Genomic DNA, 20776 nt, shown 5'->3' with positions numbered 1-20776 from the left:
AACAAAGGCAACAGCTCGTTGAATACATTGGGAATGTTAAACGTTAGCTAGTTTGAGCTAGCTAGGTTTATGACTAGTATTGTTTAATTAGTTTGCTAGAAAAAAATATAAGATTTCTCCTCGGAAATCTTTCCAGCCATGAAATGAAGGGAACCATGTTTGTTTGACCACGATTAAAGCGAGAAAAATGACAAATATTTTGGGACGTCAGGACTGCATTGACAGTCTTCGTAGAGATCTCACAGATCTTCAAGGCGCAGTTGTGGAGGTTTTCTCCAAAACTGGCCCTGTCCGCTTCCCTTCCTGGAAGTTTCCTGACAAGCAATCCTGCAATTTGGACATGTTAGAGCTGTTAGATCAGTATGACTTCGTTGAAGGGGATGAAGAGTTCAGTCAGCATTCTCACGTTGTTTTGCTAGAGCTGGTGATTGACAGGTATAACAGCTAGCTAGATGACCGATGGTGGAAAATAAATGAAAAATGTGTTTAAGTTACAGTAGAAAATGATTAAACAACCTCAATGGTCATTTTGAGCAATTTCTTTATCTGTAAATTCTTGTTAATATTTTGTGTCTGCTTGTGTTTCTGTGCTCTGGGACCAGACTGGTACTGCTGCTACAGAGCTTAAATTCCCATGCAGAATTGGTTCTGGGTGGCCAGAAGAACAATTCACGCATCCAAATTAGTGCTCTGGGGTCCATTGGCCTAGTGGCCAAACGCTACTGGAGTAATGTGGGCCTACTGTGCAGATTACTTCAGAGCATTCTGCAGGTCTGTATATAATTATACCCTCAGCCAGTCTCATAGTCCTTGTTTTTGCATAGTTTACAACAATATTGTTTATAATAATATTTAATCTATGAATAATAGTAATAAGAAGAACACATTTATTATTCATCAAGGCTTATCATTTTTCCCTGCAGACAATAGAGAGTATGTATTACTACACTGTATATCAAACATGCCAATATCATGGCATGAAGTTTATTTCTGTCCATTCAGGACAAGTCAAAAGAGAATGAAGAAGCCTCTGAAGAGAAGGCCAGCAAGCAGATGAAAGCCGGCTGTAAGATGAAAATGCACAGCCAGTCGGCCCCCGCTCAACAGAGCCCCAGGAATAACCCCAACCAGCGAGTGTCCTCCGTACCCCAGCAGAGCTCTTCAGGAACAGGAAGTAGAATGTGCACCCCTCCCAGAGCAGCGCAGCAGCACATCTCCACGGACACGCGCACAGTGAGCAGCCAGACGGTGACGTCGGCGCTGGTTCCCTGCACGGCCTGTGCGCGGGTGCAGACCAGCCTGCGCGAGGTGAGCGACGCCCTGGTGGGGCTGTGCCAGAGCCAGGGCCTGCCCTCCTCCCTCGTGTACTTCCTGGCCGCGCTGGATGAGTCCCTGGAGCAGGGCCGCCTGTCGGCCACCGACGTGGCGCAGTGGGCCGCCGAGCAGCGCCGGGACCTGGGCCGGGTGGGGAAGCACCTGTCCAAGATGCGCGACACCGTGCAGCCACTCCGGGAGAGCCTGGTGGCGCTGGAGGAGGCGCGCGACGAGCTGAGGAGGCGGCTGGAGGCCACGGAGGAGCTGCTGGCGAGGGAGAGGACGCAGTACCAGGCCGGCCTGCAGGAGCACGATGTCCAGCTGCGGGAGGCCCAGTCCAAGAAAGAGGAGGTGGCGAGCAGGCAGCACGAGGAGCTGAAGAAATGTGAGGGTTTGAGCGGGAAGAACGTGAACCGTGGCTTTGAATGGTGCATTTCATTTTAAACCAAGTATAGTGATGCCAAAGCGAAGCCTCTCATAGTTTTCTTTGTTGTTTCACTCAACCTTCTTAATTTAAAAAAGCGAATCTCCTATGCATGCTTTGTGCAGCAGTAGTAGAGTGAATTAACAAGTTATGACACCTCACATGCCATGTCAGTAACTATATGTGTGCTCAGAGAGTTACTACAGTGCATTACATTACAGGCATTTAGCAGACACTCTTATTCAGAGCCACTTACCCAACTATGTTATGATGCCTTTCAGGTATCAAATCTCTGGAAAAGAAGAACTCCAAACTTCAGGCACAAATTAATACACAGGCAGATACGATACACAGGCTCGGTAAGGACACAACGTCCCCAATTCATATCCAGCTGCTGTCAGAGCTTAGATGAATGAATCAATCAGTGATAAGTATTTCATCCTTGAAGTGCCTGAGTGTCTGCTGTATTAATGGCAGAGAGTGCGAGAGATGGGCTGCAACAGGATGTGAACGCCAGAGAAGAAGACCAGCAGCTGATTCAAAAGCTGGAGGAGAAGATCCGGGTTCTGGATGCGCAGCTGCTGGCCAACCAGACCCTACTGGACAAGGAGTGCGCCAAGTATCAAAGTGCCTGTCGTCAGCAGGAGGTCAGCACACTCATACCCCCAGAGAGACCTGGACACAGATGAATTTACGTTTCTTTTTAGAAGGTCTAAACTGCATGCTGAGTTAAATCACATGGAAACATTATACTAATTTGTTAACAGGCCATTTAATGCTTTTCAGTAAATTTAAAAAAATCAAATTTAGGGCTAAGACAGGTTAAGTATGTTGTAAGCGTCTTCCATCTTCCCATTAGCCAGGCCGCTGCAGTGTGTTTGGTGTGTTTGTGTGAGTGTGTGATCGTGCGTGTGTGTGTGGTTGCCTGCCTGCGTCACCTTCAGAACTTGTTCCTGCTTCTGCGCAGTCTGTGCAGTTGAAGCAGAAGGCCATGCTGGAGCAAGTAGACGCGCTGGACCGGGAATGCGAGGAGGTGCAGAGACGGCTGGGGGAGAGTGAGGAGGCCAAGGAGGAACTGCAGGAGAAGCTGACGCACATGTCCGAGGAGAGGGACCAACTCAACAATAAACTCGCAGAACAGCAGGTACACACACATACAGGTCACAGTGAACAGCATTAGTGCATAAGCGCGCCATACAGAAGTACATATCAGCGTACAGTACGAAACAGAAGAACAAAACAGTGCAATAAACGACATGCTTCATTCGTGTTATGCTTTACATTGCAGCGCACCATACATAGTTCAGTAAATACTTCAGCAGTGAAGGATACTGAAATGGTCCATACCACCATACTATGTCCAGATATCTGCAGCATTACTATGTCCTCCACTAGGCCCTGGTTGCAGCGGTGCAGGAGGAGAAGCAGGGCCTGCAGAACCAGGTGGAGGAGCTGCAGAAGAACGTGTTGCAGCTGCAGGACGAGCTGCTGGAGCTGAGCCACAGAGAGAGGCTGCTGGTGGCCTACCCTGAGCTCAGCGCCCTGGCGCACGGATCACCACAGAGTAAGATTGTCCCCAGCCCCGCCCCATGTTCCTGCCTACCACTGTTCATCATTTCCATTAGTCCTTTTCCAACGCTGCATTTCTATTAGCCTTAGCCCTGTTGCATTTGCTGTGCGTGTTGTGTTGCCCAATATAATCAGCTTCCAGGTACTTTTGCTACCACAGCTGAAAATGTGAGGGTGGGAGGAGAGATGTTATATTGGGTGTGCCACAGGTGCTCAGTTCGCTTTGATGGACAGAGGGGATCAGCGTGCGAGCCATGCGAGAGCCGCCTCCCACTGACTGCTCTTCTGCTCTCCGACAGGTACGGGCGACGTGTTCAAAGACATGGAGCAGCAGCTGCTGGCCAACAGCATGCGGATCAGGATTCTGGAGCAGCAGAATGCCACCCTGTGCAGTAGCCTGGGCAAGCTGAAGGAGAAGGCAGAGCACGGAGACCTCCGGGTAAGCAGCAGGACAAACAGCACTGCAGGATTAGGGGAAAACTAATTGCACCGAACATGCTTTAAATACAGTAATATAACATCTGCAAAGGAGAGCACGTCACTCAGCCAATCTTGGCTCATCACTTATAAACTGACCCGAGGCAACTTTCACGGCTTGCATTTTTACATATTTACCATGGGCAGTTATCATGTCAACACTGGTCAGCAGTGCAGAACGGCAGGCAAGCAACAGGGCTTGTTACCGAGGAAACTGAATCCCAAGGAGGCCGCAGTGTCTGCGGGTTATTGTGGTTTCCTTTCAATCGGCTGCCAATTAAGGCCTTGGGAACAAGGTGTGTGGATTCCTTTGCCAATAATGATGTAAAAGTAAACACTTGTGCTGAGAACAAACCAAAAACCAGCAGACACTGTCACCCTCCAGGACTGGAGTTTGACATCTGTGACTTAAGCTAACTACTTATCCAGGTTAATGTACCGCAGCAGGATAAGTACAAAGGTAAACCAAGAGCAAAACTGAACGCACAGCCTTTTGGTTTGGTTAACCGTAGCACATTTCCATCAAAGCCTCAATACTGATGTTCTGTCACCTGCTCCCTCTCTGCAGTCGGTCTCTCCTCAGCAGCTGGGAGTCCCCTCTCTTCTGAGAGCAGGCCACAATTCACAGTGAGTCGTGGGAGAACACGGGAGCAACATACGCCACTCGCTCATTAAACATCACACCTCACACATACATGATGCTGAAAATGACACTCAATAGAAAATGAATTATGCTCTGCACTAGCTTCATGCAGGAATTCTGACTCCTGGCAGTGATTTGATTGTCAGCATATGATACATTTATATGGATTTATTGTTATTAGTAATACTAATATAATAATAATAATAATAATACAGTCATCTCTTTCAATATACCGCTCATAGTCATTTGCGCGTTGTGCTGAAGCGCTGAGTTAGCCAGTCCGTACTCACCGCCTGTCTCCACGGCAGCAAAGGCTCCGCCGGTCAGGGGCAGAAGCAGCAGGGCCTGGGGGATGGCAGCAGTCTGGCTAGAGCCGCGGAGATGGCGGGTTTGTGGGGCCAGGCGTCCTCCGCCCCATCGCTGGCGTCTGTGGCCTCGTCCTCGAAAATACTTCACCAGCAGACCCTCGCGCTCCTGCTCCCTCCCGAAGAGGACGCCTCCAGAACCTACGCCAGAGCACGCAACACGGCTCGAGTGCGTGCTGGCAACATGCCCCCCCGGAAGAAGTGACATCACGGCTGCCGACCGAGACCTAAATTAAACTGCACTAGCTGAGGTTGACTGACTGGCCTTGTGACAATACCAGAGACTCCCAGCCCTTCAGGAGTCTGAGGAGCTGGTCTCTTTCTATGCTCAGTGGATGACAGTCCAGATACACACTTTATCCACGTCAATTTTAAGAAAAATCTGCAAATGTATAACTGTAATGTATTAAAATGTAATGTATTATTTTATAAAATAGTGAATTACATTATACAATTCCATAAGTGAGTCAACATGTGTCATACATTGGTACTTTTTATGCATATATGTATAATAAACTACAGAAACTGCCTGAGCATATCAAAAATTATTATATCATTCTTATTTAAAATTGAGGCACTCTAAGCAAAATGTTGTTGACTCTTTTTTAAAAATCACATCACCAGTTCTATCTTCAACAGTTTAATGGTTACTTTTTGGTTACAGTAAATGTGACAATCTACATAAATTGAATGCGGAAAGTGGCCACTAGGAGTCACCCGTGCTACAGTAATAGCCTACATTACCCTGCCAAAACAGTTATTTTTTATAGTGATAATGAGAAGGATGCGTTTTAATCAAGAAACACTTAGAAATGCGATGATGTGATTTAGTAAAAATGGGCAGTGGGATGTACCAAAGAGATTGCTACTGAAAGCAAAGAAAATTAGGCACAGTTAAAAATACTGGTTACAATTCACAAATGTTTAATACTATTCATTTATTCTGTCGTAGCATGAAGCCTTTTGGAACGATTTTGGAACATCTTACAAATTCCTCAAACCACGTGAGTTTTGTAAACATGGAAATGCGCGACCGCACAATTATAAAATAGCGACAAACATACGCAAATGTCAAAACGTACATTACAAAACAAATGAATATGGATTTATTTGTTAACTAACGATAAAACTCTCAGCTGGAATAATGACAAAAATTCTATTTTACGGACAAATTGTGTTAAAGCACTATGCAATACTATTCGAAAAAGCATATGCTCTACATGCTGGACAACAAGGAAGCTTATCTGTCAGAACGAATAGAGTGTTATCTAGTACTATGAGAATGGGGCTTCAAGTAACAAAAATGGGTGCAGCTATCGTGAGGTACTGATGACTCACCGGTTTGAACCAATCATTTTTGTTCTACTGTGGGACGCAAAATGTTTTGATTGGTTCAGATACGTCAGTGATTGACAGCTCACTGTCCATTATGTGCCATCACTGGCGTTACCACTGCTAGCATGCCAGCTGGCGCAAGCTGTCATTCTGTCCCTAAAGCATGACGTAAGAACCGTTTAATGATATGACTAAACACAGACCCCAAGGAAATTTCCCATACATTTTCAATTGTTGGCATCCTGGACCAATCAGACAAACGGCAAAACTCGGTAGACCCAAGTAGGCTACAGTACCATGACATTATTCAAAGTATGGAAATACGTTTCAGTGGGATATTGCACAGAAAGCTGAAATCTAACGTTTACGGAACCTGTAACAAAAAACTGTCAATAGAAAACATTTAAAAAATAGAAAGAAAAAAATGAGAAAATATAGACAGAAAATATAAAGAGAATGAAAAATAACTTGGAGTGGGAGTACATGGATGCATTATTTATAAGGGTTTCTCCCATGTTGCAGCTGCTAAGAGAAACTCCTATTAGGACATATTCATTATTTTAAAAATTAAAGAAACTAAAATATATCTTCATGCTTAAGAATACATATTATCAGATATTAAATCAGGTTATCAGGTAATACGCACCCGAATAATGATTTTAAATAGAACATCGCTCAGAGGAAAGGTGCTCTTAATAAAGCGGCATAAATGCTTGGTGCTGAGTAATCAACGCAGCACACGACCTTCCACAGTTTCACAGCTTTCGTGGCACGGGGACAATGGCGATGCAATTTGCCACGTATTACATACTCGTGTCTTCCCTAGTACCTTTGCAGGAGGTTTCCATGACAACTCCGTAGGTGAGAAGTAGAGACAGTATTGAGTCCCTGCTGTCTTTTCTCTCTGAGCATAACTAATTATTTTAAATGTTGAGTAAACAAAACACAGAACAAAGTGAAGCCTTTCCTGACATAGAGATCTCTTGTCCATCCTTACACTGTTAAAATTTCCACTTAAATATATATTCTTTTCTGTAAGTGCTGTTGGGTGTGCTGTTGGGTATGCTGCAGGCTATGCTTGGCCTGTTTTTTTAGTACCTTTAAAAAAAAAAAAGAAGCATTTCACAGTTTACTGTTCACTTAAAAATGAGCTGTTTGCAGTCCTCTCTGTGGCTCGTAGCTGAGTTTGCCTGAAAAAGTCAGGTTTTCCTTCACATCAATAATAGGTATCTCCATCACCTCATCAAAAGTGACAGCAACAAACTACCTGCCTGCTGTTTTTCAGGAAGGCTGACTCCATAGATGTCAGTCATCACTTTCATGGCCACAAACCGGCAGGGGCAATCTGTGAGTTGTCTGGGGATATGTAAACCACAAAATAATTGGATACTCACATCTTTATCTTGGCACATGAAACATATCTTTGTCCCAAACCTTATGGAGCTTACTGTATATACACACACATATATGTTCCCTCGGCCCCACACATATTTCCATTTCCCAGGACCAATGTTTCCATCGACCACCTTGCCAAGGGGATTTGGCTTTCCCTGTGCGTCAGACTCAAGCACTTTGATTGGGGTAATTAGTCCAACCTTTCCCCAGTCAAGCGTATACGTGACATTAGTGCACACTAACTCTCCACGAAGGAGCAAAGGTCTAGCCCTGTTCAAATGTCAATATACTGGATTAAACTGCTGGGGTACAATGACACAGTCACGCTGAAGTCTGAGATGATAAACAGATAAACTGAAATAACACCAAAATGTATTTATTGTTCCAGATGATTTAACCTTTAGGCAAAACAAAAGCCCGTGATAATAACATGAGATGCAAAGTACTGCTTTATATCATTTATTTGCCACTAAATACAACAGTGTGTTAAAGAGATGCCACAGAGAGTAATAAGTAAATGCCGGTGTGCACAGAGAAGGCAGGTACGTTCTGGCCCTGTCTGAAGCGTAGAATATGGTGCTCAACGACACCAAGTTACACAAACAGACAAACAAGAGGCATCGGGTTTTCAAACAATCACCATCGCTCTCATTCGACAGCTATCAGCTGCACATGGACAGTGTGGGGGTGCCTCAGCTGACATACACTGGCAGAAAGGCTTGGAAAGAAAGGGTTTTTCTCTTTTTATTTCAGTGTATTGTAAGAAAAAACCACCATGGCTTTCTTATTTAATGTTTTGGTCCTTGCAGTTGTTATGCTTCTGAGAACCACCCATTCACTGGACATAATAAATATTATTGATTTCGATAAAATCCAATTTGATTTCATATAGATATAGATATTCTTAATTCAATGATAACATATAATTCGAAAAAACAAATATTAAAACTACTGCAGTAATCACAAAGCTGAGGATACTAAGTGATTAAAAAAGATTTGACAGGTTTCACAAACTACAAATTTTGCATTTCGCACAAGCTTTTGGGAATGCTTCAGTACTGAGTATGATATCATTAAGGCCATTGGTTACTTGTGTCACCTTATATATTTATAGGCTGTACATAGATGCTGTACAAAATTACTGTTCAATTGCAAGATGGTCTAAGAAAAGTGGAAAAGGTGGAGTTTAGAGGGTCAGAGTGAAACACACAGATATTACTGAGAGCACATGTGGAAGAGGCCAAAAGAGTATTTTACTCCCTACATATGTGCTGCAAAAAACAAGGTAGAGAAAATGGTGTTGCAATAATTTGCAGAAACATTTGTCCTTTGATGCCGAGGCCTGGTATTGTGAGAATATTGCGTTGGTTGGGCTGTGATGTATGCTCCCCCATCCTATAGTGAGTGAGAGTGATCAGACCGCATGTGTTATCTGTGCCTGAGAGTGAGAGTGGTCACAGACTGTGTGCCTAATCTAGGTCAAGCAGCGGACAGCAGCCAAAGGGGGCTCTGCAAATCTGCCAGATTACCGCGTCCGTGGGAGGATTTAGCTCTCATCCCGGCAGCCTGGCATCGTTTGGCGGGACACCGCATCCCTCGCCTATAAAAATGCGCCAAGTAACACCCCGTCCCACAGCACCCTGTGCATTTGTGCTTCCGGTTGTTATTTGTTATACAACCTGTGCAGCTGCCCTGTTTTTTTTTCTGTCAAGAACAGACAGACCATAGAAGCTGAAAACAATCCATGTGCTTAGATGCCCATATTTAATCTCTAAGGCAGATACTCGAGTGGCACTGCCTCTCTGACACAGTAAGACCTCCCTGCCCCAGCCCTCCCCTTCAGATTACGGCAGCTGAGATCATGAGATCCTTGTTCAGGAGACTTGGTGAGAGCCTGAGACGCCAGCTCGAGGTTAAAAGGAAAGAGCGAGTGTCTCGTGATAACGACTGGAGTTTCAGAGGCATGAGCTCGGTGGGGGAGGACTTGGGCGGTGGGAGGAGGGGGTCTCCATTAGGTACAAAAATGTACCTGACATCAATGGCAAAAGACTGCTAGTCCTTTATAAGGATAAGAAAAGTCCTTGAAAAATGTGTGCAATTATTGAACCATTGACATTAAAGTGGCAGTTCACAATGCTAGCTTAAAATAAGAAATACAACAATCCCTTCGAGCCAGAAAGGCTGAAATGACATTAAACACGACTAACGACATAGTTGTAAAAGAAATACAGAATGCATACATAAAAATGCCACAAATCAATACAACTATAACAAATGACAACACTAATAAGATAAGTTAAAATTATTAAATAACAAACGGCATGTGTGGTAGTCTGAGAAAAGGGATTAAGGGAACACAATGGCTATGGGACTTAGTGGGGTGGAAAAAATGGTTGGGTGTCTGTGGCTGGATACACACGGCCTACTATTACAGTCATGCAATATTCACGTATTACATTGTATGCATTAGTTGCCATATCTGGTTCCCTTTCAACAGCTAAACCTCAGTGCATGACAGCATTTCAGCACCTTCAAAGACTTGTTTATGAAGTCATTTATACTCAGTAGACTACACTCCTGATAAATTCCTAAGCTGTGCCATTTTCCCACATGCTACAGGATCAGGGAGGATGAAACCAGAAGTCTGCACAAAGGTTCCGTGCAGCATTTAAACCTTCTGAAGAACCGAAAAATCTGAAGGGGATGGTGGATTCTCATCAGACGCTACAGAAAATAAATCTCTCACCCACGCTGTCATAGCTTGTGTGATTTCAGTTTTCATGCTAATTGAGCACAGGAATGTTGACATTAGACATGCCTTACAGCAGAACTGTACAGTAAGCTGAGAACTATTGTTGTGAGTGAGTATGTGAAATGTGTCGTCAATAAGACAGATCACTCAGCAGTCAGACAGACACATTCACACGTATTCACTGCATGGATAATTCCAGGCCTATAACTGGAACTCACATAGCTATAATGGTACATTTACATAGATGGAAACAGTAGAAAACCGGATCCAACCGGTATAGGAAGGGGCCATGCCAGAACAAAACAAAGATGATGACTATGCCCTTCTGGCTTTTACTGAACGTACAGATACATAAATTATAATCAATAAATTAACAGAGTGACACAAAAAGCTGAACTCTTTGGTTGCCTGTAACTGACCGATGATTTGTGGAGGGGAGGTGGATTTCCTCACTCACCCTTTTAAATATTCACGTCAGACAATCTGTAGTGACACAGCAAGGGACCAGAGAGGTATAAAGGCAAAACGGAACATCAGGAAACTGGTGATAAATTGGAGATTAAGAAAACGGCATTTAAGTATTATTCTGTGATGCGAAGTATATGAATAGCCCACTGCTTAATACAGTGCAAAACAGAAAAGGAAAAAGGAGTGTACATATACATAATACAGCGCATACATATCTATATATGTGCACTATATTACAAAAGGGAAGCAGAGGTCTGAGTCCCATTCTGATATGCACTTGCTTTCAATGGCTGACATAACATACGATCTGTCACGGTACACTACAGCAGGAAAGAGGGAGTGGAGAAAGAGGGAAGGAATGAGAGCAGAAGGAGAACAGTAGAAATGGTCCCATGTTTGATTGACATTGTGGCCCTCCGCACGCATCATCTCTTGCCCTGCTGGTCCTCAGGGGTGGGGGTTGGAGTATGCCTGGGTGCGGTCTCACTCTGGGCGTCCGGCTGCACTGCCTGCACTGTCTCTACCAAGCTGCCACTAGGGAGCACTACATAGCGCGCCGCTATGTCTTGCTGCTGGGGCTCCCTCAGGCCCTCCTTACTGTGCCAGATCCCATAGCCAAAATACACCAGCAAACCTGCCAAGACACAAGCACACACATTACAGACAGAAACGTAAGCGCACGCACACACACACACAAACACGTGTGCGCTCACACACACACACACACAAACATACACGCATGTGCACGCTCACACTCACACACACACACACACACACACACACATTACAGGCTAAGCCAGATGCATTGCAAACAAAACTGTGCTATAGGCAAGGGCAGAGACATCAGAACATACACTGTTATGCTGAGTCGCACACGTTGTGTAACATGATATGTACACACAAACATACATGTGGACACTTGTATTCCACATAAGTACATAAGGCACCCTTTAGTTTTTGTTCACAAAGATTAAGCAGTATGGAACTTGAGTCTGGGTTGCATGGTGAATTAGAAGCACTGGAATAGTGCCTTGGATTGAATACTGCTACTGCAATTTATTGTAGCTAGCCAAGCATCTCAATCAGGCTGTGCCGAAGTCCGAAGTCCGAAGTGCCCTCTTGATTGCCTGAATAAAAAAACAATGCAAACTGCTGATACAGGGACAGGATTCCAGCAGACAGACAGCTATGGAGGCAGACAGGTGTGTTTAAAGGGCTTACAGTTACAAAGGAAAAATAAGTCTGCACCTAATCGCGTCTCCTGCCTGATCTTCTTTGCTGATAGCGGAAAGCAAAGCCCATTAACCCCTTCTGTTCTTCATTAACCTCTTATGTGGACCCAGGCTCAGTGCATACAGGGTGCAAACCAGTCACTAAATGCAAATCTTGGAGGGACCCATGAGTGGTGTTGCTCCATATAGCAAAAATGGTCAGGATAGTGCAAAGACACTTCTACACAAGACTATTTTTTTCCTGAAATGAATAGGAAAAATCAAGAAAGGTAGGGGAAGGGAGGACGGTGAGCCCCTCACACAGCTCTTGAGCCAACAATCTACTGTGATGTGTTGTTTGCATTATAGGGAGTGACTGTGTACACTCAACTAGTGTAGTTCAACATGTGTGCTAGTTCAACATCCTATAGTTTAGAAAATATTGGGTTGTATATAAAACTATCAGTGGTTTACACCATCATCTTTGAACCTGTATATATATGAAGGAACTTGTATATTTGTCAACCTGTACTGTCAACAAAGACAAAAATTATGTCAAAGTCTCAGAGTGATTGGATGTGACAAGGTGAGATATTCTTGATCTACACTCTCTAATAAAGCATGATTTGTAAGTACTAATTACAAATAGCCATGCATTGTTTTTCATTTCAGGGAAAAATATAAACATATATGTACTGTCTTAAAGAGGGGCCTGTGTGCAATGCATTTCTTATCACAACCATTTTTCAAAATTAAGTTTTAAACACTTTTAAAAAAATATATATATTTTTTGGGCTTTTCAGCTTTATTGGACAGAACAGTGTAGAGAGACAGGAAGAACAGGGAAAGAGAGAGGGAGAGACGTGCGACAAAGGGTCGCACAGTCAGACTCGAACCGCCGACGTCGCGGCTCGTAATGAGCATGTGGATAGTGCTCTACAGGCTACGCCACGAGACACCCCAAGTTTTAAACACTTTAAAGGAGGCCTGGTTTAAAAACATTTGGCTCAAGCTCAGAGTGCTACAGGTGTGACTGGGGTCCAGCAGCCATCTTACCTGCAACCAGCCAAACAGAGAAGCGGACCCAGGTGTGTGCGTTGAGCTTCAGCATGAGGAAAACATTGAGCAGGATACTGGCTCCGGGGACGAAGGGGACCAGAGGCACCTGAGGAAGAGCGGAACGCAATGGAAATCACTTCTAGGTCAGGTCAAAGTTAATCTAACAAACCGATTGGTAACTGACAAAATAAAGGAAACAGCAACCATAATGTCACTCTCTGTGAGTGGACTGGACTGTACTTAATTAAACTAAGCATGTCCTTTTGACCACTCTAGGGGAGGGCAAACTTGTCAGTATAACTAGTTACCAAGACCATACCAGCTCCGTTGCATCCCTGAAGTTCTGGTGTCTCTAGGCTCGAGTGTCCGTATAATACAGACAGGATTCCAATCATGGTGCTTTATAATTCAGGCATTTTAGGCAAACAAAGGCATGGGGTAATGCAATGTGGCATTGAACAAGAATGAGTACGATATCAACATATATCAAGATTATGACCGGTTGAACTTTGTTATATTAATATAATATTCTACCAATATTATCATGTCATTATCGATGTAAAGATATTGAGGTATGCACGGCTGCCTCTGTCTATGAACTATTACATATGTTGGCCATCTTAGGTGGGCAAATGAAGGGGTGAAGCGGCCATCTTATGAGGTCACCTAACTGACCTAAGCATTTCTGTTGGCCATCTTGAGGCCATAAGGAGACTCTCTGAATTGGCTGAGATCTCCCAGAATGCAATGAATTCAATCCAGGAGATTTTGTTTTGTAAATAAATAATCAGTGTTGTGATAAAGCAAATTTTTGGCTCAGGTCTTTTATTTTGATTAAGCCACTCTAGTGCTGTACTTTGGCAAACACAATCCTACGTGTATTTCAGTTACGACTGACTGGTTGATAGATGAGTCATGTTACAATTCAAGCAACAAAGAAGCACTGATGGGCACTACTCTCCCCATCTCAAGCTCAGGAATACAGTACCGTTAGCCAAGCCACAGCTAGCTAGCCAGGGAAACATGAGCTGCAAAGCTAATGCAAAGGTTCCTCTCTCTGTCTCTCTCTGTCATTGGTTAATCAAAAAGCTTTAGTAGCCAGTAGTGTGTGTGGCTGTGATGGTTGAATGACAATGCATGCAAGACATTCTATTTCTGTCTTGTGCTATCTCTGCTGTGCGTGCAATTCAGTGTGTTGTGTATCTGGGGGCTGTAGTCCTGACAATTCCAGCAAAAAGTAGCAGGGATTCTAAACTGGTTTAAGATGGGTATTTGACTCTTCTAGCTGGCCATAGCTGGTCTGTGGCTGGTCAAATCTGGTTATCAAACTGGTGGACTAGCTGACTATATAAGCTGGCCAGCTGGTGAACAGCTGGTTGACCAGCTAAAAACACATCTTAAACCTGTGCCTTTCCTATGCCAATGTCCACAAAGTTCGGTACCAAAATGCTACACAAAGGTATTTTTGATTTGAATTTGATGTGTCATCTTCGCCCTCTCCCGTTTTTGAAAGGCAAGCACTTAAAAATAAAAAAGCTTAACACTGCTCCGGCTGACTAATTCGCACTACAGAAAGGCAAAGTGTCTGCCGCTCTTGAGAGGACAGCTTTTTTCACTCCTCAAACCAGACAGCAACACAGGCAGGCAAGCTGCGAATCAGACGCGCCGTGGCGTGGCGAGCGTGGCGCCGTGCCTGCTGGGAATGGATGTCGATCGCGATGAATCAAATCTGCACAGAGCCAGAAAAGACCTCCGCAAAAAGACACGTTCACTGGATGCTGCAGGAGGCAGAGAAATATCAAAGTGCTAATCTCACCTAGGACTGAATCATTACTGTATCTACTGTCCAGATACCAAAATATATGTAATTATCTCAGCAACAAAAAAAACCCCTTTGTGACACTTAAGTGGAAGTCTTAAGTGGAAGTTTTATGAGTCTCTGTTTGCTGATGCCTGGGGAAAACATAGAAAGACAGATCATGTCAGGTGAGCAGGTTTTAGTTTTGGTCACCGCTGTGCTTAGTCATGAGTGACAAAAACTATTTATTGATACTGGAGCAGAACATTAACTCATGGTTCATGTGTGTGTGTGTGTGTGTGTATGTCAACAGGTGGAGGATGGTAATGCTGGACTGTCTGTGTACTAGTGACTTAGCACAAGTGTGTGTAGTGAGGCATGCTGTAGCTGGGCTAACCTGGAAGGTCTTGGTTTTCGCCTGCTGCTCATGGACCCAGATGAGGAACAGGCTGGAGAGGAAGGCCAGGCCGAACACCACCATGAGCAGGGAGAGGCTCCACACCGGCAGCTGCAGCTGGTTGTTTCCGAACACGAGCACGGCGCAGAGGGACACCGCGCTCACCAGCAGCGCCAGCACGGAGAAGGCCACCACCTCCCCCGGCTCGCAGTCCCCCAGGAGCCGGCCCAGGCGGGGCTCCCAGCAGGCCTTCAGCTGCCCCGGGGCCCGCCGCTCTTTGCTCTTCTTCTGCATCTCCACCAGCTGGAGCTTGTCGGAGAAGGACTCGTACTCCTTCAGCTCCCCGCTCTCCTGGGCCATCGTCTGGACGTCGGCGGCGGTCGGGGACGGCTCGGGGTTGGGGTTGGTGGAGGAGGAGGAAGACTGCTTGGAGCTGGGCTTCTCCGGCTGGAAGCGCAGCACGATGATGCTGGCTGCCACGAAGGTGTAGGCCAGGAGGGTGCCGATGGAAAGGAACTGGACCAGGGCCTCCAGGTCAAAGATGAGAGCCAGAAGGGCCATGAAGCTCCCGAAGACCATGATGGCGATGACAGGCACCTTGGTGACGGGGTTGACCCTGGAGAAGACTGAGAAGAAGAGGCCGTCCTCTGCCATGGCGTACACTATCCGGGGCAGGGAGAACAGGTTGCTGAGGAGCACCGTGTTCATTGCTGCAGGTGGGAAAAGGAAACTCAGGATTACTTTTGACAGAAAAACCCAGCCAACTTCCAACTTTCAAATTCTCAAATTAACAGTTTTAATAACTGTTTTCTGAACAAATGCTTATTACCTTATTTGAATACACTTATGGTACTGAAAACCAGGTAGGATTACCCCACACGCATTAAACTGTGTTTTCTTCAATAGAGTAATCCTGTTCCACTCATAAACGGAATGCCTCCACAAATTCAAAATAGAATGTGGAAAACTTGTGGTTGAACAGAGACTCACCACAGATGGAGCCAATGGCCACAATAAAGCCGGCCCAGCTGTAGCCCCGGCGGAAGAAGGCATCGGAAAGGGCGGAGTTGGGATCCAGGGAGTGCCAGGGCACCATGAGGGTAAGCACAGTGGAGACCAAGATGTAGGCAGTGGTTGCCAAAGCAAGAGAAATGGCGGTGGCGATGGGCACGGCCTTCTGGGGGTTCTTGGCTTCTTCGCTCGAGGCCGCGATTACATCAAAACCCACAAACGCGTAGAAGCAGGTGGCCGTGCCTGCCAGCACCCCAGACATCCCAAAGGGGGCGAAGCCTCCCTCCTTCTTGCTCCAGTTGACAGGATCGGCCAGCACGAATCCAAAGATGAGGATGAAGATGATGACTCCCATACTCACCACAGAGAAGATGTGGTTGAGCCAGGAGGAGACGCGCACCCCGAAGGAGATGAAGAAGGTGGCCACCAGCAGGATGCCGGCGGCCAGCATGTCCGGGTAGTGGGCGATGAACGGCACCTCCCAGCGCATGACATGGGTCTCCGTAAAGTTCTGGATGGCGTGGTTGAACATGGAGTCCAGGTAGCCGCTCCACGCTCGGGCAACGGCGGCGCCGCCTATCATGTACTCCAGGATCACATTCCAGCCAATGAGGAAGGCCCAGATCTCCCCCATGGACAAGTAAGTGAACATGTAGGCCGAGCCCGTCTTGGGAACGCGGGCCCCAAATTCTGCATAGCAGAGGGCGGCCATGAGCGAAGCGATGCCCGCGATGAAGAAGGAGAGCACCACAGCAGGGCCGGCCGTGTCCTTGGCAACGGTGCCGGTCAGGACGTAGAGTCCTGAGCCCACCATGCCACCCACTCCAAGCAGTGCCAGGTCCACTGTGGACAGGCATCGCTTCAGTGACGTTGCCATGACGTCATCATCCAGGGTCTTCAGCCGGTTTACCTTCTGGCAGAAGCGCACACCTGGGGCGCAGCCCCGTGCGCAGTTCTCCATGGTTACGGTGCTGATCAGGAGGTGGTCCCCAGACCCACTGCTGCAGCTGCCAACCGAGGAAACGCGAGGATCAGGAAGAGTCAGGTGATCACGCTGGATGCATTTTCCAAGTCACCTGTAACCAAGAAAACTGACATTAAAGACGTGCCACCCAGTTCATACAACATGTCTGTCATTTGTGCTGCATAGATCCAGTTTTAAATGAAATAATTTGTATTAAGCAACTTTACATTCTTCTATATTCATTTTCTCTCAATATACAAAGCCTAATCATAATTGCAAGCCCATCCAATAAATTCAACATTCTCTGTCAATTAATTGAGGGCACAAATCAACATGCACAACCTCCGGGGCATGTGCAGCCAGCCGCTGCTTCTTTCCAAACTGAGGTGCATAACCACCGAGCAAAGAGCACAACACAGCTGCTTCGGGTAGGCCACAGCCACTAGAGCTACCAGAGAGAACTCTTCTGCACAATGAAGCGGGGGACACCCTGCTGACTACAGACCTCCCTCCCTTAGGTGACTCTGAGGCTCAAAATGCATGACACTGAGGGACACATGGCCACAGCTGACGTCACTCATGCTCGGCACCATTTAGGAAATGCAAAAGCAGAGTGAACTCACAGTTACAGATTACAGTGGCAAACCCACAAACTGAGGATTACCTCAGAGTCCTCTGCCAACTCAGAGCTGCCTCGAAAACCTATCCGGAGGCTTCTCAGTTTGCAAAGGATTAAAGTTTCTTCAAAATGAATCCATTCCTTGCTTATATACTGTGAGCTGTCATGAAGAGTGTCTGAAATTAACTGTAGAAGAGTTATGTAACAATTTTCAGCTGTTCCACTATGGCTGTAATGACACCATGAGGCTGGCAATGAAATGATCCTCTCAGTAAATTAAAAACCCATGTCAACGTTTGACCTATCTGTCAAAGGCGGTTATACCCTTAAAATAATGCGTGCTGGCATTCCTACCTTCCTGGGCCGGATAATCCAGGGATACCATCAGCAATTACAGAAATGACATTTTAACGTCCTTGTCTTTTTTCCCTTGCTGCTTACGTTTTGTTCCCTCTTTCCCTCCAAATACCCAGGCTGGAAATTAAACAAAGGTATAGCCAGTGACTCCCAGAAACCCCAAGCCCTTAAAGAAACGTATACTTGTTTTGTTATCTGTGAAAGGGCTGTTGCTCCTCTCAACTTAAACATGGCACTACCACAGGGGTTGCAGTTTGCAATGTCATTCAGTGGTTAGGTTGAGAGTAAACACAGCTGAGGGATGAGTCATTCACCTGTTCATCACCTGCAATTAAAAACGCCAAAAGCCATTTTCCTAGAGAGGGACACCTGCACTGCATTTTATCAAGAGATTAAAAATAGAAACCCATTTGTACTGGATGGAGGAACCACTCCACGGTGACTTTCCCACTATGAGTGGAAAAAAGGAACACGGCTCCAGATACTTCTCTCTTTACTCTGTCTGTGACGAGTCTCAACAATCTCGTGTGAGGGCCAGCGGGTACAGGACGAGTCTGAGGAATAGAAACAATGTGAGTATGTGTGTTGTGCCTGTGAGCAGTGGTGGGGGGGTGGGGGTGGAGGGTAATGAGTTCTAGGGACTGAGAGAGGTAGTGGGGGCCCTGCGTAAGGAGCTGCCTCTTTAGCCAAGACAATGGTCCAGTATTTGTGATTAAAGGAAAGCATTTAAACGCAACTGACATTTAGGTACATACATTCAAACATGTCTCTTCTTTACTACCAAGTGGCCTTCCCTCCATACCTGGGAATATAATCCTGACCATGCTTGTGCCAACTGTAGCTGGGAGCCCCATGGGGCACTGCACGGTTTCTCTACAGCATTGTACGCAGGGAAGAAGGGTCTCGGTTGGCAGGACATAACCCACATCATTGTGTAAGAGCGATTCCTCTCGTTGATCGGGCACCTGCAGTCTGTCTGTGCCAGCTGCCAGCTCAGCCTGCAGGTATACTAAGTGCAGTTCTCCAGAGCAACGATTGCAGCCTGTGCCCTGCCAAACTGACTGATCATGTAGCAGTGATGGGAAGGGCATAAAATACAACTGGGGCATTTCAAATTAGGAGGAAAAAAATAGAGGAAAACATTTTGAACAAAAGTAAAAAGCGCCTTTTACTATTAGCATTATACTTACTAATTCTTATTATTTTTCATTGTGGATGCTGGTCAACAGATTCATGATACGTCCTGGACCTTTTTCCCCAAGAACTTGTACCATGAATTAGTAAATATCATCAAAATAACAAAACAAATTTACACGACACAATTTCAATCTACTAATGAAAACATGAAGCAAATACATTCACTGAAAACAGTGAAACATTCTCTAATACATATCCATGATACATTCACATGCCCTGCAATTTAATGAGGAATAACTGGACATTTGGTGAAAATGAATATTTTTGATTAGGCCTTCATTTCAATTGATGCCAAATAAACTGAATTGTAGTCATACAATTATAGTACAATTCTTAAATGCTCGAATATACTGTACAACACCTGTTAATTTTTTATTATTCGTGTATTTCTTTTTTTTCTTCTTTTAATATTGCATTAAAATGCACTTGTGCATCAGTATAGCCCAGTTTGTATTCTGATATAGTTGCTCAGAAGTATTTTTGTATATTCACTTCAGGATGCAAATGTTAAATGCCCTAATATACGACTCCCTCGCACTTAAAAAATAAATAAATCATCATTCCTGTAATAACACAAGTAAAATTAAAGATTTAAGACAAATGACATAACCACAATTGCATGATGGATTACTAGGTAGCGTAATAGCAGACCATCACTTGTGAAAACAGGGATACCGCGTACCCACTAAAATAACGCCGGACAGAAGGTGACATCGCAGGCTTCAAACCCGATTAATAATAGTCTACGCAATGCTCTTTTCCGCTCCAAAGGGTTCATCACAGAATTATACTAGAACAACCAACCCTTTTCCTTTAAAATTAAACCAGAGACAATAACGAGAACTATATGTGAATGCCTTAATTGTGCTTGAATCAGCCTCATCAATAATGTAAAACAAAATGGAAACGTCTGCCATGGTGAACGGGAACTGTCAGAAAAACTGAAGCTCTACGTGTGCTTAATTTACGGTAAAAAAAAATGTTCTTAAAAAATATAGCTATTGTATATTCTTACCGGCCTTCAGCAATCATAAAATGTAAGGTGTTTGCCGAGACATAAAAATCCCGTGAATAACTCAGGCTCTATTTGATTTTGAGAACACGTTTGCAAAAAAAAAAAAAAAAAAGGCTACGCTATATGAATGGACTTCACGTGAATAATAAGCGAAAGGTTACCTCTATTTTCGAAATGATGCAACGCAGCGTTCGGTCTGGCTTGACACAGCACAACAGCGCACCTCCGGTTTGTTGCCGACGAGAAGGTGGAGTAGGCGGACACTGATCCCGTCGGTCTTAAGGGGACAGTGTATTATTATTAATAGAGATGGGCTCGCCTCTGCAACATTTTTCGAACAAGGCTTGAAACGTTAGGTCTATAAAACTACAAATCTAAGCACATTTGAACACACTGAAATATTTTA

At 45.0% G+C, this 20776-nt stretch overlaps 2 protein-coding genes and 1 long non-coding RNA gene across 7 annotated transcripts; 1 reads left to right on the top strand and 2 right to left on the bottom strand.

The window, feature by feature from the left end:
• The first annotated feature begins 1 nt into the window (after nucleotide 1).
• ccdc157 (coiled-coil domain containing 157) lies at nucleotides 2-5639 on the top strand. 2 transcript variants are annotated; one of them, XM_064354072.1, is made up of 10 exons: nucleotides 2-435; nucleotides 603-771; nucleotides 1003-1699; nucleotides 2020-2097; nucleotides 2216-2385; nucleotides 2706-2882; nucleotides 3134-3302; nucleotides 3607-3746; nucleotides 4353-4411; nucleotides 4741-4948. In XM_064354072.1, exons 1-10 carry the CDS (start codon nucleotides 188-190, stop codon nucleotides 4796-4798), a joined length of 1965 nt encoding a protein of 654 aa, XP_064210142.1. In that variant the 5' UTR covers nucleotides 2-187; the 3' UTR covers nucleotides 4799-4948. The 2 variants fall into 2 exon arrangements, with proteins under 2 accessions (XP_064210142.1, XP_064210141.1); XM_064354071.1 differs by having other exon boundaries at nucleotides 4-435; nucleotides 4736-5639.
• Nucleotides 865-2767, bottom strand: LOC135264960 (uncharacterized). Its single transcript, XR_010332826.1, has 3 exons — nucleotides 2677-2767; nucleotides 1995-2030; nucleotides 865-1689 (listed from the first exon to the last, which is right to left on the bottom strand). It is a non-coding gene; the product is annotated as an uncharacterized LOC135264960 (long non-coding RNA).
• Nucleotides 5640-7965: 2326 nt separating the features above from the next.
• slc7a4 (solute carrier family 7 member 4) lies at nucleotides 7966-20636 on the bottom strand. Of its 4 annotated transcripts, none has more exons than XM_064354075.1 (6): nucleotides 20532-20605; nucleotides 18156-18712; nucleotides 16198-17294; nucleotides 15208-15917; nucleotides 13010-13118; nucleotides 7966-11376 (listed from the first exon to the last, which is right to left on the bottom strand). In XM_064354075.1, exons 3-6 carry the CDS (start codon nucleotides 17177-17179, stop codon nucleotides 11168-11170), a joined length of 2010 nt encoding a protein of 669 aa, XP_064210145.1. In that variant the 5' UTR covers nucleotides 17180-17294; nucleotides 18156-18712; nucleotides 20532-20605; the 3' UTR covers nucleotides 7966-11167. The 4 variants fall into 4 exon arrangements, with proteins under 4 accessions (XP_064210145.1, XP_064210146.1, XP_064210144.1 ...); XM_064354076.1 differs by having other exon boundaries at nucleotides 18575-18712; XM_064354074.1 differs by lacking the exon at nucleotides 18156-18712 and having other exon boundaries at nucleotides 20532-20636.
• Nucleotides 20637-20776: the final 140 nt, after the last annotated feature.

Source organism: Anguilla rostrata, chromosome 10 (assembly GCF_018555375.3).
Source record: "Anguilla rostrata isolate EN2019 chromosome 10, ASM1855537v3, whole genome shotgun sequence".
In the NCBI taxonomy this organism is placed as follows: domain Eukaryota; kingdom Metazoa; phylum Chordata; class Actinopteri; order Anguilliformes; family Anguillidae; genus Anguilla; species Anguilla rostrata.
Note: the sequence above shows the minus strand (reverse complement) of the source record. Positions and strands in the feature narration are given on the sequence as shown.